This window comes from Telopea speciosissima, chromosome 6 (assembly GCF_018873765.1).
Source record: "Telopea speciosissima isolate NSW1024214 ecotype Mountain lineage chromosome 6, Tspe_v1, whole genome shotgun sequence".
Classification (NCBI taxonomy): domain Eukaryota; kingdom Viridiplantae; phylum Streptophyta; class Magnoliopsida; order Proteales; family Proteaceae; genus Telopea; species Telopea speciosissima.
The window spans coordinates 46,587,870-46,607,664 of record NC_057921.1 but is presented as its reverse complement, the minus strand read 5'-3'; the positions used below and the strand labels follow the sequence as shown (position 1 = coordinate 46,607,664).

Here is a 19,795-nt window from a genome sequence, read left to right as displayed (position 1 = left end):
ATTGAAACTTGTATCTAATATTTGGCACATGTCTGAATCTAGACAACTCCTAACAAATTCAATGTTCCCTTTCACGTGTTGGCTGGACTATCTAAAGATTCTTTTTCAGACCACCATCCCAAAAAATGGAAAAAAATTAAAAAAAAAAAAAATCTTCCTTGTTTGTAAAGTCAATAACTGTCCTTTATTCTTTGAGAAACTGTCCTGCCATTTTTTGGATACCTCTTATCTTTTTCATCTTACTGTAACTTCATCTTATATAGTGGATGATAAACCTCTCCAATATCTCAGCTTTTGAGAGAGAGAGAGAGAGAGAGAGATGGAAGTCTGGTTTGTGAAGGCTCTATGGAGCTTGTGTTTGGTAGGGTTTTGCAGTTTGATCGGATATATCTTAAATGCTGTATGGATGAAGCCGGAGAGGCTTCGAGAGAAGCTTAGAAAGCAAGGAATCAAAGGACCTCCACCTTCTTCTTTTCTGTCTGGAAATGCTGCTGAGATGACAAAGATCAAATCAGAGGCTTTGAATATGAAGCAGGTTAAAGACCATGGAGAGATTGCTGCCCATGATTACACTTCTGCTCTCTTCCCATATTTTGAACACTGGAGAAAACAATACGGTACACTTCATATCATCTTTTTTCTTCTTCTTCTTCAATTCTTATTTTGCTTGAGTTTCTTAAAGTTAGTGGAAGCTTCACACTAGTGGTGATGGTGGTGGTAGAAATATTCATTTCATTCAAACCCTAAATGAGAAAGGAGAAAGTGTTCTTTCACCACATCATCCTAGGGTTCACAAACTCATTTAGAGTTTAATTATGTTCTCTAAAATATCCTCCCGATCCCCTCTCACATGCATCTGAAGCCCAGTAATGAATGGATTCCGTTTTACTATCGCTTAAAGAAAAATCAGTTCATGAAAAAAATGACACACTATATGTATTAGTCATGTGTACATTTAGAGGCACAAATTCAATCATATGACCCAACATGTTTTCCACATTTTATCACTTTTTTTCATAGATTAAAAATCTTTTAGGATGAGAAGACTTTTAACCATTTCTGTTCATATTATTTTGAGATGTAGACACAGTTTTAAGTATCGGTCATATCAATCGATTTGTAAATGGTATACGATATGAAAATCCATTTTTCAGTTGAAAAAATGGATAAAACTGATACCTATCAATATTGGCGGTGACCGATACTTTTTCAGCTTAAATTTAGTATGATTGGCATAGTTAGAGATAGAGGGAACTAGATCCTTTCCGGTGCAAGCTTGTCCAACATATTTCCAACGATTAGATGCATTGGAATGCGTGCCAATTGCGCCCAGCCATCGGATGCACGTTGGATAGGATCCAGGTCAGAGATAGAGTCTATACCTTAAGCCTCGAACCAATAAGCTGCTATGCGGCAGATATTGGACATTTGCTGTGATTGTGATTGGACCAGTTGAACCAATCCATAAAATAGAAATTATAGTATTAAAGTAAAAAAGGTATACGGCACTGGGTAATTTAATGTAATTAATTATATCAATCACTGTTGGATATTGATTGGCACTATATTATGTCCTATCATAGCATATTATTACAACTAGGCAGGCAGACACTCACTTTCTTATTTAAACAAAAATTAAATTAAATTAATTAAATATATGAAGTAAAAGATATGTAAAATGATTTGGTTCTCTAAGACACTAACAGGACTCTCTAGAATCTATTAGGACACACATATGGTAATTGTTAGGATAGGTAAACCACATATGCCTTATATCAGCTCCTTCAATTTGGGGTTGATACCTTAGGATTTGCTCATTTCAATTTTTCTAATTTTTTGGGTAAGCGTGGTTTCTATACAAGCGTTTGGGTCAATGGATGAACACATCTGATCTATTTAGGGGGCAGAGACATTATCTCATGGCGTCCTATGAGAGGATGTAGAAAACACCACCAACTAGAGATCTTTTTCTCAATTATTTTTTACAATTTTTTTTAGTAAAGGGTGATTCTTATTAATGATTTTTAATTGGGGTGAGCTGGTGAAGAATTATTAATTATTCTTTTCCATTTAGGCCAAGTTTATTGCCTTATATAAGGTCTTCCTCATGGCACCTTAGTTGGCACTCATTTATTGTCCATATCACCATATCCACTCATTTGTAGAAAGTATATTGACAGTCCTAACCTTATGTATTACCAAGTTGAGGGTTGGTTTTTAACATCTGGAGTGAATCCACATAGGGAAACTGACCCCTACCATTTTTTGTTTTTGTTGCCTTCTCAACAGAGATGACAATGGTCAATGGAGAGAGTTAATGGGAGGGCTCGATTGGGTTTGGGTTGAGTCATATTTTAAATGGGTATGGGCTTTTATTGCCTACACTGACATAATTTCCTTTCTTACTTCATGATTAAGGTTTGGATCCTCTACTGCGGAGCTGCCCCGTTCTACCGAGCTGTATAGACACAGTAAGGCGGGAAATGATGGCCTTACCCCTGTCTGAACGCTTTGCCCGAGTTGGGGTAAGGTGGTCATTTCCCGCCTTGCTGTGTCTGCGCAACACGGTAGGATGGGGCAGCTGGGCAACAGAGGATCTGGATCCCTGCATTTGATATGTATTCTAGGTCGATTCCGCATCCTCGAATGAAAAAAATAATTGTTTTTAATATCCCAGAATGTAAAATCAATCTAGAATGCATAACAAATACAGCATAGTTTTATAGTTTTATCTTCCCTTTGTCTTCCCCCCTCCCTTATTGCTTACATCATAACCTAGGTTATAGGTATTGATATTGGTGGTTATTGCCATATTGATACTGATACGATATGGATTTGATCATATCAACATGCATGTATCAAGAGTCAATTTAAAAACAATTCACCTTTTAGCCAATACTCTTGATCCATATCGATATCAGATGCTAGCAATATCAATACGACAAATATGATACTAATACCTTGATCCATGATCATAATTCATACCCACCTCAAACTCGATGGGGAAGGGTGAGGAGAACATACAGTGCAAGAGAGAATGAAGGAAGCACATACCCACAGAGAGGAGGCATATGTGTGCTAAAGGTAAAGCAAGATTCACCTATGGGAACACTGTTTGGTCATGTACAGCCTACGCCGAAACACAACCCCCCTCTGAAATGATCACTCCGCCCCTTACAAAATGAAAAACCCCTGATCGATGCCTCTGCGTATCCCCTCATTGACCACGTGCTAGTGTAGGCAACATTCTTCTTTCCTTACTTCTTTTTAATGAAAAGGAGAAGTAGATAAGTAGATTAGGTATTCTTGGTGGTGGAGGTAATAATTGAAGGCCATATAATTAATTCGGTTTTTGATCATATGTAATGGAGACTGCCATAATGCTTTGTTAATGAAATGGAATTTCTATAATCTATAGAGGATTGCTATATAGGGCTATGATAGTTTGTAACTGTTGATCCTGTTATCAAAATTTAATATAGGAGAAGTACTAATCGCCATTCCACCATGGGCCCAACTTTATTGAAAGCCGGATAGATAGGCATAATTACATTGTCTTTCTTTCTTTTCTTTTTTTCTGTTTTCGGTAAATGGCATAATTACATTGTCACAACCCTAGTATATATTCCTCTAAAGTCTAAGCCTCTATAATACCGGTGCTGCAGTGTTTGCACTCTTTTCTTAGGGTTTTTTTATAGCCCAAAAGAATGGGATTAGGATCTATATATATATATACCTGTTTGCATGTAATGACATCTCCCATCTTAAGAAAAGGATGTATGAAAGGAAGTGTTTCAAGAACCCACGTGATCAGAAAAGAAAAGAAAAGGATAGAAAGTATAAGAAAAAGAGAAAGTGTGAGTTTATTACTAAAACTTGGTACCTCATTTCACTTATTCATGTTTCCCCCGCTCTCATGATGACTGTCCTTTTTGCTGTGTCAAATCCCCTTATCCAAATGGAAGGTCCTTAATCAAATCATAAGTCTTTTCTCCTTCATATCATTCATCATCCTTGAAATGCCGACTTCATTTCCCTTCGTAGTGCGGGCATCTGGCAGTGTGGGCCTGAGAGCTCAACAAGTGGACAAAGCTTCATCCAATGGTGCAAGTTCGATGCAAAACAGTTTTTTGTTTTTCTTTTTCTTTCTTCTTCAGCATGGGACCGTTGAATGTCGCATTTTTCACGTGTCAAGCTCTTAGATCGACATTGCACTGCACTGCCAGATTAGGACACTGCAGATGATTTTTTCCCCTACCTGAACTCCATTCGACAGAACCACCTGCAATACCAGTCCATCTAAAGCTCTTTAGTACACGCCTTCTTGTAGATACGCGACAACTACCATTGTTAATAAGCCTGAGTGAAGCTACCCAATCATTCTACAATAATCTTTCTCCGCTCCCCATAGGAGAGCTACTTTTAGTAATTCGACAAAAAAAAAAAAAAAAAATACACCTTAGTAATTCAAAAACTAAACTATATATAGATGATCCTCTAGTAACTGTTTTTTCTTTTGTTCATATCATTGAAATTAAGTTCCTAATTTGCACAAGTTTAATATTGGTATTTGTGTAATTATAATTTTAAGTGCAGTTGGGTCATGGGTTAAGTAAGGCCCATTCTATATGTAACGGTAACCCATGATCCACTGAGCATGCCTCACATATTTAAAAGTTTTGTTGTTGCAGGTCTAGTATACATGTATTCAACTGGAAGGACACAACACTTGTATGTGAATCACCCTGATCTTGTGAAGGAGATAGGTCAAGTTATATCTTTCGATTTAGGGAAGCCATTGCACTTGGCAAAGACACTTAATCCTTTGCTAGGTAAGGGTGTTCTGGTCTCCAACGGCCATGTTTGGTCCCACCAGAGGAAAATCGTTTCAGCCGAGTTCTTCATGGACAAGGTTAAGGTAACTATCTAATAAAACACTCATATCTCTTCACTATCAATAAAAAAAATATTGTTTATTGTGAATTCTTTTGGCTGCAATTTAATTTGGACATTGATCTCAATCATATGATCCACCATATTAGTTTACAATTTTTCCTTAGTTTTTGAAATGGTATTTAAAGGTGTCAACTAGTGTAGCTGACAAGGGTATATTAGTTGATCATAGCGAGGTCTTGGGATTGAAACCAACCTTCACCCAACAGGTGGGATGGGTTTAAAATATTGGGCTCATGTTCTCTGTGCCGCAGCGTAGGCTACGCCCATACACATGGGCCTGCCACTCTGGGGAGCAGGGTGGTCATTGTGCCCACCCCCATGTGTCTTGGCGCAGCCTGTGCCCCCAACACAGAAAACATTCTCCCTAAAATATTATAGGGTTTTCTTCCCCGTCACTATACCTAGTGAAGTATAATAATGCTTTACTATTTGCCTCATGGCAATATTATATCTTTCTTATAACATTTTTTTTTTTTTTTTTTGTGCCAATTTTCATAGTTTATCTTGTGGGTGTAGGGCATGGTGGGGCTAATGCTGGAGTCTGGGCTGGCATTGATAGAGAAATGGGAGAAGCGAGTAGTTGAATCTAAAGGAGGGATTGCTGAGATAAAAGTAGATGAAGATTTGAGGGACTTCTCTGCTGATGTTATCTCTAGAGCTTGTTTTGGGAGTTCCTACTCTCAAGGCAAAGACATTTTCTCTAAGATCCGGGTCCTTGAAAAGATGTTATCCGAGAAAGGGTTCCTACATAAGGGAGCAACTTTCAGGTATGTATTTACTACCTCATAACCATGTAAATCTCTCTCTCTCTCTCTCTCTCTCTCTCTCTCTCTCTCTCTCTCTCTCTCTCTCTCATTTGTGTTTGTGTGAGGGTCAATGCCTATTTTTACTGCTTGTTTTGCTAAGTTTCAGAGTGAGGTAAAAGGAGGGTAAAATAAAGGGAAAAGATCCCCCACGACGTGTGGACTGTGGAGTGGGGATCCCTACCCATGCCGGATCCTTGTTTTGCTAAGTTTCAAAGTGAAGTAAAAGGAGGGTAAAATAAAGGGAAAAGATCCCCCACGACGTGTGGACTGTCGAGTGGGGATCCCTACCCATGCCGGATCGAGATCCTCTCCAGCGCACATCGTGCAGTTGGGGGGCTTCGATCCACACCACCGCACACATCCCGGTGCAGTGGCATGTGGATTGAGGCCTCCCCAGCCGGACGATGTGCGCTGGACACCGTCCCGCGCGGGAGAGGATCTCAATCCTACCCATGCCCTCTCACTCAATGAGTCGTGGGGCTCACATTGACACCTTTATCTCAAACAAAATTGTTGGTCTCTATTGAATGAATCTATCTCCTACCCTCTTATTATTGCGGTTCTCCATTCGTGGAAAATCTCTGTCAAAAAGGGGGGGGGGAAAAACATATTTAAAATTTTGCCATTGTTATTAAAAAAAATTATGTAACTGACTCAATATATTAAATACGTTAATTAAATTTTGATAAAAAGAATGATGGTCACATGGCTCCTTCACCCAAGCATAGGAGCATGTGAAAGTACCACCCTATCCCCCATGAAATAAAAAATCACATCTATGTTGATGCCCCTATGTGTATTTTCATTGACCCCCATGTTGGTGCCGGCACTACACTGCACAACCAAGAAAATCACTCTAATTCATGGACGAGATTCTCTTCATACTTTGTGTTTTGGCTTTTATGATGAATAGCTTTCTTTACTAGAAAACAATAAGGTGGTACTCCTAGAATGCTATGAAGATTACTGCCCTATAGAGGCTGCTGAACCATTAGATTGAAACCTAACTCAGTTCCTTCCCCCCAATGTATTTGATGTAAATTTCTTTGTGATCCCAACTTTACTGGTGTGGATAGCACTTACTAATGTCCCTATTAAACCACAATCTGACAAAAAAAAATTTGTCAAATCCTTTTATAGTCTTGGAGAATATATTCCAAGGTTGTGAATGGAATGTTTGGGCCGGTGAGCTGTGTGGGCCTTCACAATCTGTGAGGCCCAGACTATTTTCAAAGAGTTATGTCACGTCATCAAACCCAAAGCTAGGTTAGACATCATCACAGAGACTTGTGTGTGTGTGTCTTGTTTGTTGTGGTTGAACATCAACAAAGAGACACACTGGTCTACTTAGGATCAGGGTTTTAGAAGTTGGTATTGATCTTTGTCGATATTGATCTAGATCGATTTGTATCGATTTGGATTGGTGAGGGTTACCCCCTTTTATTCCAAAAAAAAAATAGTAAAAAAGATTTTTTTTTTTTACATTTTTATTTTTGTCTGTATCAATCCATCGATATGAGATCAGCCAAGAATCGATATCAGTGTCCACTAATATCGATATCAATACAAATCGACCGATCCTATATTGATTCCTCAAACCATGCTTCTGATCAGCTGGATTAATGATTCAATTTTTATAATGAGGCTTTGAATGGACAGAAGTTTCTAAGATTTAGATATTTGGAAGCAAAACAAGTACTCCAAGATTAACAATTCCTTCAAATTAATTTTATGGAATTTTTTTTCTAAAAAATTATGAGATTTTGGTGCTGGAATGTTTTCTAATATTTTGTAATTTGATGCATTTTTTTTTTGTTTCTAAATGGATTATGTGATTTACAAATTGAATTATAAATAAATTTCCTCAATATAATTTTTTTTTCTGAATAAACCAAATACTGGTGATATTATAATAATAATAATAACCCTGTGAAATAAAAAATCTCATCTATGTATATACCTTTGTACACTCTCATTGCTCCAATGCAGGTGCAGGGGCTATGCGACCAGGCAGCGATCGCTTGTCCTAATAATAATAATAATAATGATGATGGTTGTGATGATGACGATTGATATTCTTTTTAATTATCATTGAAATATTAGGTTAAAATTTTATAAAATAAACAAATTCTAAAATCTAGAGAGCCACACAAATTTTATTTTCAATTTCTTACTTGAAAGCAAAATTTTGAAGAATTTAGTTAAAAGAAAAGTTTTGTTAGAAAGTGATTCTGAGCTGAAGCTTTGATGTTGCTTACTTGCTTTGACTAATGCTATTTTTTTTATTATAGAAATTTTCCAACCAAGAGTAACAGAGACGTATGGAAGCTAGAAAGAGAGATTGAATCATTAATATTGAAGACAGTAAAGGAGCGAGAAGAAAAAACCTTGGGTAACCCTAGCTTAGAGAAAGATCTATTACAAATGATACTAGAGGGTGCTATGAGTGATAAGTTAAGTAGAAAAGCCTCTAATCGCTTCATAGTTGATAACTGCAAGAACATCTACTTTGCTGGTCATGAAACTACAGCAGTTGCTGCAGCTTGGTGTTTGATGTTATTAGGTTTATATCCCGAGTGGCAAGACCGTGTTCGTCGAGAAGTTTTTCAAGTTTGCAGAGGTGGAGTCCCAGATAATGATGCCCTACGCAAGTTGAAAACGGTATACGCAAATTACTTAGGCCTGATTTAGTATGATTTCTATTTCAGTTTCATGGGGGTTTTTTCTATTTCTGAAATTGTTTGGTTTGGTTTTTTACATTTTATTTTAGTGAATTAAAAATCAAATGGAATAGAAATTCTGAAATATTTGAGGAACTGTTTCGGAATTTCTATTCATTTGTTTTCACCCTTGCTCTTTAATGAGCATATGGTTAAATTGATAGGAAAAGTAGTAATTTCATCTTAAAAATAAAACACCACCTTTTTCTCCTAATGGTCTCACCATCGCTACTACCACCACCACCACTACTTCCAAAACCTCTTGCCACCTACCACCATTGCCACCTCCACCACCACCTCCACCGCCACCGCCATCAAAACCACTGACTGCCACTACAACCATACTTCTGCCACCACATCCCGCTACCACCACAATCCTTCCCAACCTCACTCTACCCCCGCTGCCACCACCACCACAATCACCACCCTTTCGAAAGAAATATAGAGAATCTATTCTCAAAAATTGAACTATTATATGGATTTTTTTTTTTAATTTTTAAAATATTTCATATTGATACAATCAAAACAATTTAAATTTCTTGACCAAAAATCTATTTGGTGACTATTTCATGGGATGAATTCTATTTATGAAATTGTTTGGTTTGCTTTTTATACCTACTTTTAGACTTTTAGTTAAAAACAAAAAATCAACTGGAATAGAAATTCTGAAATAGCTTCAATTTTTAAATTGAGATTGATTTCATTTTTGCTCTTTAATGAACACATGGTTAATTTGATGGGCAAAACAGTAATTTCATGTTACAAATAAAACACCCCCTTTCTTCTTCTCCTGATGGTCTCACCACCACCATATATATTACCTGCCCGTCAATTTCCTCAATTCCATCTATTAGGGGAGGCGGAAATGACCACCCTACTCCCTGCCCGGGTGGGGATCCGCCTCCCCCTATTAGACGGAATTGAGGAAATTGACGGGCAGGCAAATTGAAGAGATAATTTTCCGAGGGATGGGGGTGGAGGATGACCGCCCTATGCGTTCTCCTATTGACTCCCCCACATTCACAGGGCCAGGCTCACCCACAGAGATCTCTTCTCCATAAATAATCATAAGAAGTAGTCACAAAAAAATGTCTTAAGTGACTAGTTATTATTCCTTACTGCAACTGATCATCTAGCTTTACCTTTGTAGGTTGAAATGGTGATTCAGGAAACCTTGCGACTCTACCCTCCTGGAGCATTCATATCAAGAGAGACATTGAAAGATACAAAGCTAGGAGATCTCATTGTTCCCAAAGGCATAAGATTGTGGACTCTGATACCCACATTGCATAGAGACCCAGATGTTTGGGGACCAGATGCAAACGAATTCAATCCAAGTAGGTTTGAAAATGGTATCTCTGAAGCTTGCAAGTATCCACAAACATATGTGCCTTTTGGAGCTGGTCCAAGGTTGTGTTTGGGAAGGAACTTTGCACTGGCAGAGTTGAAGGTTCTGCTTTCTCTTATGGTTTCCAAATTCTCTTTCTCTATTTCTCCAAAATATCAACATTGCCCTAAATTTGTGATGATTGTGGAGCCTAAGTATGGAGTAGATCTCATAGTAAAGAAAATATAGACTGAAAAATCATGTGGATGATAAGAAAGAGGGTTTGGTTGTAGGTAGATAATGCTGGGCTTAATAGACTTTGTATGGAAGGATATGTTAATTGTTGTCCTTCATGGGTTTTTATTACTCTTTTAAAAAAAAAATAATTCCAGCATTAAATAATAAGACAAAACATTGTTTGAATGGGCCAAGTAGAAATGGTTTTATATGGATTTGTTTATTGATATGTCCCTACTCTATTCTATTCTAACGTGAAGGGAAGGTGTGAATGAGGAGGCTTGAACGTAAGACCTCCTAGTAGCAATGCCTGTTAAGAAAATAACGTCTAGAATGACAATTTGCAGAAGAAAAACGAAAAACAGAGAAGATACACAACACACAACACCAGAAATTTATGTGGTTCACCCCCAAGATGGGAAGCTACATTCACGGCCGAGCAATAGAACAGATTTCACTATTCTCTGAAAATATTACAAAACCACACTTACAGCCCTCTCAGAGATAAGAACATTATATAGAGAAACCCTAATCCGAGGAAGTACAGAAACACCCCTAGACCTAGAAATTGCCAAACCGGACAGGGTCGGACCAAAACATAACGTATATCCCAAAATATACCTTTTCAAAGTTCTTGACAAGCCCAACATAATGCACTGCCACTGGCGGTGACGTACGCCATTTTTCGGCAATCCGAGGTCTTTTCGAGGCCGAAAGAGCCCTCCAAGGATCCCAAATGCACTTTCTGGACCAAAATCAGACTTTACAAATAACATGGCCTTTTACGCACCACAAGCTACCAAGTGTATTAGACATTTGTTCACAAAAAAAGAGTTCTAATACTACTCTCACCTAAGCACGCTTAACTGCAGAGTTCTGATGAGATCCGGTGCATTAGTATTGATATGGTTGCACCCATTCTATATGAATTTTACCTAGTTGTAAAATGGTTTTTCTCAGTATGAGTGTATTTCTTCATTATGTGTTCATCGTGGATGTTTTACTCATACAAATGAATCATGTTCGTTATTGTGGACATCAAATCAACCACCCACAATCCAAATGTTGTGATGGGATGTTCTATTTCAAACATTTCACCTTACAATGATGAATGTCCTTATTCTTCATTACCCACTCCTAGGATCCCTTTGTCTATTCCAAAATCTAATCACCTACTTCTGTGACCAAGCAGTATTATTTGTCGCTTTAACCTCCCGATTACCATATAGTACTACATTGATTTCACTTTTTCTTTTTGGATTGAAATATGTTTATGTATTAAAGGGTGACTAGATAGTCAACGAGCGAAAATGGGTCAAAGAGAGGAACATGCAATGGACATAGCCCTCTGGGCTAGGGAGTTGGCCACATTGTTAATCTCTCTGGGAACATGGTGGAAAGAGCAAGAATGGAAAAGAAAAGAGAAGTATATTATATCTTTGACAACATTAAGGATCTTCAGCGGAGTAGACTCCAGTCCCGTGAGGCAATGCACCAACTTGAAGTTGTCGGATTCCACCATAATATCGTCAATTGGTTACGATAAACTCTACAATAAACCAGCTATTAAGGCAAGCGGCTCTCCTTGGATGATAGAAATTAATTTGGATGGTTCCGAAATAGCCACAATGGGTCGTCCATTTGAGTCTCACAACACATATCCATAACCCCCTCTGTCATCAAAAAGGGAAGCATCCGAGTTGAGTTTATAGCATATTCTATCTCTATCCTCCCTTCCCTTGAATGACTTTTCTACCCTTGAAATGATTCCTTTTTAGGGGCTACGGTTCGGTATTTCTTGCCAGTGTAGGCTACACTCCCGAATAGAAAACACTCTCCCTATAAATTAGGAGAGAGAATTTTACACACTAACATTCTATTGACTGTTGGATGGAATAGGAAACATCTCCATCATTCAATCCATCCCCAGTTGTTTCTCTTCCCCCACCTTCGCTGCACCTTGCAAGCTGCAACTCCCCCCTCTCTCTCTCTCTCTTCCAAAGAACTAAAGTGATGCCAATGTCACATAAGAAAGCAAGGGAGACTCCAACATTTCACCTTTTCACCCTTGCTTTCTTATGTGACATTGGTGTCACCTTAGAAGAAGAAGAGAGAGAGAAGCATAGCATCTGGTAGGTTGCAACTGCGGGCAGGTAGGGGAGAATGGGAGAGAAGGTGTGTATGGTGGTGGAAAAAATGGAATAACTAATAATTGGGTTGAATGGGTAAGATGCAAAGAGAGAGAACTAACGATCGGTAAAATGTTAACATGTAAGATTCTATTACATCCCACTATTGTGTATATCATTTCTTTTATATATTATTTGACACTTTATGAGACACCAATAAGAAAATCCCATTATTAAGTATCATATCTATTTAATGGCATTAATAAATTTTATAACTTTCAGTTACTTATATTCTTTTGTCATATAATTCTACTATTTTTTTTAGAGGAAGGGAGGAAGAGTAAGGTATTCTTAAATTAAATGAGGAACAAGAGGTCTCCAACACAACAAGACTAATTGGTGACAATGGCAAAATTCACATGGTTATATGATTCTCAAAGGACCCCTAACAAGGATTTTATCGCCTATGGTTACCTGTCCGGTACAGTTACTATAATTCTCTAATAAGGGGATGAAATGACTATTCTACCCCCTGACTGAACACTCTACTCAGATGGGATCTACCCCCTCTTATTAGAGGACTTTAGAAACCGGACCGGGCAGGGAATAGTTGACAATAAAAATTTCCCCTTAACTTAGACTACTCCCATACTACTGTTCTGTAGACCAGTATTCCTTTCTTGTAAAGTACTGAATACATTAGCCAGGTGGCATCTCCTAATTGGACAGACCAAAACGACATACCCCTAAATTCCAAAAGTTGAAACGCACGCTTGCAGACTTCAGCATTCACGCTCCACAGTTGACACTTCACACATCAGGTCAGGAGGTGCGATGTAGGGGTGTATTTGGTATTTAACTCTCATTTAATAGTAATCCTAGTGCAGGACAGGTAAAATGATTAGGACTGCCTCGTAAATAGAGCAAAAGAAGTTGCACTTTACGAAGTTCCAGAGATAGGGGCATTATGGTCAGTTAAAAAAGCCGGCCGATGGTGCACGCGTGCGGCGTACTTGATTGTATCGATGACCGACATGATTCTGAGTTGAAAAGCTTTTTGGTTTGTTTTGACCGTCTCAATACTGTAATTAACACTAAATTTTAAGGGCCTTTTTGTAATCTTAATAGAGCCGTGAATTCCTTTACTCTTGAATCTTGCCCTAGAAAGACCGACATGGCCTCTTCATGTGTTTTTCCTGTCTCTGTTTTTTCGGTTCAAGGCCTCTTCAACCTGATTCGGTGATTTCTATTTCAATTTAAGGGGTTATTTTTATTTCGGAAATTGTTTGGTTTGATTTTTTATCTTACTTCAATGAAATAGAAATCAAATTGAATATAAATCCTGAAATACCTGAGGAGTTGTTTCAAAATTTATTTCATTTGTTTTCACTCTTACTCTTTAATGAGGACATAATTAATTTGATGGGCAAAATAATAATTTGATGTTAAAACTAAAACACCAACCTTCTTCTTTTTCTCCTATCCCACCACCACCACCCCCTTTCCATCCTCATCTGCCCCACCACCACCCTTCCCAAAGGAATATAGAGAATCTATTCTTAGAAATTGAACTACCAAATGGAATTTTTTATTCTTCAAATATTTCATATTGATACAACTAAAACAATTTCAATTTCTTAATTAAAATATATTTGTGACTATTTTATGGAATCAATCCAAAATTGAAATAGAAATCATATCAAATCTGGCCTTAATAGAGAGGGTGGCAATGAGAAGGGGGATAATTAAGACCTTTGATTTCTTTCACTCTGTTTGAAAGAAAAAAAATTCTCTATTCATACAATGAAGAAAGTTATTTTACAATCAAAAGTTCAGAATCGAGTTTTTCTTTCACCATAATTTGCTCACTACTACCATCGGTCCATTAGACCAGGTAAGAGTGTTTCGACCATGGATAATAGAGGGTGAGGGTTTATGATGATATAGGAGACCATTAACAAAGTCAAAGCATCTCCATGGGTGAAGGAAAACTTTCACCAAAAATCACTACAAAAAACTGGAGAATTCCGAATGGTATTTTTTTCCGACAAAAATCCATAGGAATTGTGGGATACTAGCTACCACACGTATATATAGATTTAGTGGTAATAATTTTAGCGCCAATAGAAAGGGCATATTTAGTTGCGGTAATTATAATCACTAATCTTCTACAAAAAAAAATTATCACCACTAATCATTGTACTTATTTTAGGGAAAAAGATCTCTACTTGGTAGTGTGTCCTATGCCCTCTCACAATACACCATGAGATGACACTTCTACCCCTTGGGTAGATACTTAGGCGTGCCCACTCATTGGCCCAGATGCTTGTGTAAAGACCATGCGACTAAGTAGAGATCTATTGCCCAAAATAAAAGGAAAGAAGATGTTTGAATAAAGAATTAAAAAACCTTTTGAAACCATTTAAAATCGAAACCGCTTACATCGAAACCAAACCGTTTAACACCGTTACCGCTACCCCTGCCCCTACCCTCTCGTCCCTGCCCAACCCCCACAGTCTTGCCTTAGCCCCGCCACTGTAACTCACCACCCACTCCGTCGCCCTTCCTCCCAAATTCCCTGCCAGTTTGCCTCCCATCCCCATCTTCATCTCCCACTCCACCGCCACAGCAACTCCCCTCCCCTGTCCATCCTGTATCCCACCCCTCTTAATCTTCCCCCCCCCCCCCCCACCCCCACCCCCACCCCCCACCCCCACCCCCACCATAACACGCCGACCCACTACAAAACACCCCTTTCCCTACCTCTCTATCCCTCCCCCCATCCTTCCTTGCCCATCTCTCTCCCTCTCCCTTCTTCTCCAACCCCTTCAACTTTCCATTCCCTGACCCTCTCTGCAATCCCAATCCCTGCAACACAACCCTGGCCTCACCTCCCTACCCTCTCTCTCCCCCTGCTCACCTCCTTTGTAATCCCCCCATCACTCAGTAAATTTTCCCTACTAATCCCACCCCATCTCCTTCTCTGCCCTAGCAAACTGACGCCCCACTAACTCCCCCCTTGTACAACCCCACCCCACCCCACCCCCCGCCACCACCAGCCGTGGCCACCTCCTCGATCCCGAACCCTGACATCAATGAGCCACTGCACACTCTACCGAAAGAAGATGGGGGGTGAATGTTCACGTATGTAAACGATTCACAACCGTTCAGATGGAACATTTTCACAGTATAGATTCCATCTGAACAGTTGTGAGTTGTTCACGTACGCTCACGCACATGAACATTAAATGTTCTTATTTAGAAGCAGAGATATTTTACCAATGTGGAATACATCATCAAACCCTATTTAGCGGCAGTAATATTTTGTCACCGCTGAAACCTACCCTTAGCTACGGTTTAAAACTATTGACACTAAATGCTCCTCCTCAGTGTGAGCATTGCATGCTTTTATTGTAGTGAATTCAAGAAGAAAGTCTTGTAGTGAGTTACTTTTTTTTTTGAATTACACGAACATCAGATTGTAGATACTATTTTGATTAGACCAAGTTTTTCTTCACCCATGGTGAAGAGATTCTTCATCTACCACTTTTGGTGGTTGGATGGGGTGCCTAGAGCAATGTCAAGGGTATCTTAGACCTTCATACAATATGGGGGGTTAATTGTAAGACCATAATGGTTGGATTTCACCCACGCTGAAGAAAACTTCTCCATTTTGATTGAGAATTTTTTTTTAGCACTGGTGAAGAGAATCCAGCCATTAGGGTGTCATTGCTCACTTTACCCTTTTATACGACAACAAAAATGCTCTTGGCACTATTCCAAGAGTCATATCCAGCCATCATACCTCGTGACCATAAGATATTCTCTCTTCACTCTGGGTGAAGGAAAAATCGATCATTTGATTAATGAAATCTACATATCTTTGCCCATAAAGACTAACCCTCAACAAGGTCAGTCAACTAAAGAATAGAACCAATGACAAGTTTTTCTAGATTGGTTCGCTTGGGAGGTTTTCTAATTAAGTGGGCTGCCCTTTCTTCCACTTGGAGGGGTGATCTAACAAATTCCACTATTGAATATTGAGGAAATGATTCATATTAGTCATGTGTCAATTATCAAACTCAAACTCACTCTCTCTAAGTTATTATTTTTCCAATACTTGATTTTTCTACTTAACCAGCTCTCATTAGAATAAAATTTGACATATGAGTAGGGGACTCTGGGATCTATCTATCCACAAAATTATAGTCCTTTCAGACCTACCACGTGGCTGCAGACCCAAGGCTTGCTTGAAGAAAACTCTCTAGACCAGCCCACTTGGAGAACCCTTTCCCCAAGTCCATATCATAGCGAAGTTTATCTCTTTTCCTTGTCTCATTTTAGAGGCCTAGTCTTGAGATGTACACTACACTTGATCAAATCAATACTCAGATGATTACTACTACTATTAGTAGTGGAAACAATAACTATGATGATGTGAATTGTTGATTAACCCTTTAGGTCAGGTTAGAATCTAGTAAGATAATATATGGTTATCCTAAATCATACCCATAGCTTAAGTAGATAGCAATTGGTTGGCCCATTGACTTCCCTTCAAGTAGGATGAATGTATAACTTAATCAATCATGCTTTTAAGACTGAAGTAGATATCAAAAATTGGGATGTCGAAAGTTGTGTTCTTGGTGCTAATCAATGATTAATTAATAAGTAATATTTCTTCTATAAAATAGATTGAAGACATTCCTCCACACATCAAGGCTAGTACGTTCCAACTCACTTTAGTCTTGAATAGTAATAAGCTTCCATTACACAAAAGGAGCTTTTGGAGTATTGGTAACATATCTGATGTTTGGTATCAAATATTTTTTTTTGGGTCAAATTTTGGTATCAAATTTGACTACCATGTCAAAAGTTTGTGGCATGGAAACAGCTATTTAGGAGAGAGGGTTACATGGAGTAGAGCGAGAATTATCAATAAAGACTAACTAGAGTAGACTGGATCTGCTAGGAAAAGGCTACTAAACCTTAATACATGGTGGAGCCACTGAGGATGGTGGTTGTGGAAGCACGGTGGTGCCCAATTTTGTGACTGACACTATGTTGGGTCAACCTAGTATATGATAGGTTAAAGGGCCTAACTTTGCATGGTTCATCAGCTCCATAGCTTTTGGCGTATTGATTATATGTTAATCAATGGTCCAAAAAATACAAGAAAAATTCTCTTAAGAAAATTCAATTGTTGTGTACATCAAGTAAATTTACTCACATATCAAATTTAAGGTATCATCTCAATTATATGACTCGTTGTAGATTCAGTTTTGGTCTTGAATTTTAATTGTTAGTTAACAAACTCTCAAAAGTTTAGTTTCAACAACATTTACATCTCTCCATTATTTAAAAATTCAGGCCAAAGTTATTATGTTGCTATATTTGATGTGGGAAACTTATCCACAAAATTTAATTAACAACCAATAGAATTTCTATGTTGCAAATATTTGGTCAGCGAAGATGAGCTTCTCATGACAGCCATCTACAAAGCTATCACAAATGCTATTAATTTTGAAGGAGAGAGTTGTTTTTTTTCCTATGAATGTGGCTCTTGTGCTAGTATGGAGGCCAATGAGAGCGCACGTAGAAGCATCAAAAGGGGTGAGATTTCTGCTTTTCATGGAGGTAAGGTGGTCATTTCATGAGGGACTAACTCTGCTGGCACAGGAGCTACACTCTCGGACATAGTCCTTTTCGCTAATTTTAGTACAAAGATCCATCATGTCTTGACTCATAAGCCTTCGCATCATATCTATATTTTTTAGGAACGTGGATTGATGATTTGTCAAGGTAACTATTGCATAGTTTAGGACTAAGTTACACAAACAAATGTAACATTAAGAATGCAACAACAATCTTGAATATACAAGAGAAGATCAAATAAATGAAGCAACCATCCTTTCAAGTGACATTGAGAGCTACGCACAAAGGTTCGTGCTATCTGTCCAAACTTTTATATGATGGATTCCTTCTTTCAAGAAATGGAGTAAACCCCGCAAGACACCTCGGGCCTTTGATGCGAAAAAGTCTCCTGAAACACCACAACTCAAAGAGACCAAATGAAATTTGGAATTGGAAAACAAGATTGTAATCCAGCTAGATGTGACAAAATCTGCATCAACATAGCCATCACAGATGATAACAACTTTGTTACTAAGTGGTAAGGTTTTGTACTGATCAAGAGACCAAATCTAAGTCTGATGGAGATTGGATGGGTTTCCTTTTTGAGTTTTCAAAGATTCTTCTTGAAATTAATTACTTTTTTCTTTTTTATGGAAAAAAACTATTTATACGGAAAGCAAAAAGACTTACAGAGTTTTGTACATAGAGGAAATATCATACCATTTAAAACCTATGCTAGTAAAGTTCTTAGTAGCGTCAGCCAATTCATAGTAATTGTGTATAGAGGTCCAAGGGATGGGAATCGGAGAAAGAGGATTAAACATTTCACAGTCCCTTGTTCAAAACCATATTTCTGTTAGAGTAATATTTTCCTGTTGAGTTGCTCTCTATCCTTGAACGATCCCAAAAAGTTCAGCCTCTGTTTCGTCCGTTGTCAGCAATCTACTTACATCTGTTAGAAAATATTGTCCATCTAACAAATTCTCAAAATTAATTACTTGATAAACTTTTTAAACTTCTGTTTCAACATCTCTAACTACAAAGGGTTATTAGATTGATCAGATTTTTTTACTTGGTACAAATGATAATGTGAACAACATATTCCCCAAGTTTGGGTTCTAAACAATCTACGTGATGATTTTTTAATGGAGTGACAGTAGGGGTTCATGATCAAAAGGTGCTCCAATTCCTTAAATATAAAATGAGAGAGGGTTTTCCAAGCCGCCAATGTGGGGAGGAATTTGCACGACTTGCCAGTGATTATCTTCAAAAAGTATTATCCACAAAGGGCCCATATATTCAGAATTCGCTAGAGAAAACATTCAGAAAAACTTCATGTGAAAGGAAAATTACACTATGACGTTGTGGGGAAGTTTTTTTCATTTAAAATAGACTCATCCATCTTTATCTGAGATTAGCTTTGTTGCACGTATGTCCATGCTACAATTTGGATAATGCTTGACACTTGTTTCACTATGCCATTTAGATTGCATAGGGGGCATTCCTAGCAGCAAAACGAACAAGTATATTCAGTGTGTACCTAGCAGGATTCTCTTTTCAGGAAAAATCTTGTTGTAATAATAACATATTTTTCCAATGAGGGTAAGTCTTGTCATTCCACATGTATACTTAAAAAAATGTATAAGACAATAACATATTTTGGTAATAACATAAGGGAAAAGTTGGCACAATGCTAGTGTATTGTAAGCTACTATATCTCCCATTGTCTATCTCTTCCCCACTTTGAAAATGACCCTTGCCCCTCTTGTATGATATTCCATCCCGTGCCTCCATTGATACCACTCACTAATTTATCGCACACCGATAATGTACTTATTCCTCCCCGCATAATATAATGATAAAGTCACTTTCAAATTCTTATCAAAATTAAATTTTACCCTTACCTTAAAAAGAGCACCAAATGTAGACTAAACTCTAAAAGTTATCACTTGACCATGACAAAAAGAACTACCACCCGTCTTTTGTGTT

General features: G+C 38.0%; 1 protein-coding gene across 1 annotated transcript; it reads left to right on the top strand.

The window, feature by feature from the left end:
* Positions 1 to 302: 302 nt before the first annotated feature.
* On the top strand, positions 303 to 10,099 carry LOC122665063 (cytochrome P450 714A1-like). The gene is made up of 5 exons (XM_043861120.1): positions 303 to 617; positions 4,692 to 4,918; positions 5,473 to 5,723; positions 8,054 to 8,423; positions 9,633 to 10,099. Exons 1-5 carry the CDS (start codon positions 320 to 322, stop codon positions 10,056 to 10,058), a joined length of 1,572 nt encoding a protein of 523 aa, XP_043717055.1. The 5' UTR covers positions 303 to 319; the 3' UTR covers positions 10,059 to 10,099.
* The last annotated feature ends 9,696 nt before the right edge of the window (positions 10,100 to 19,795 follow it).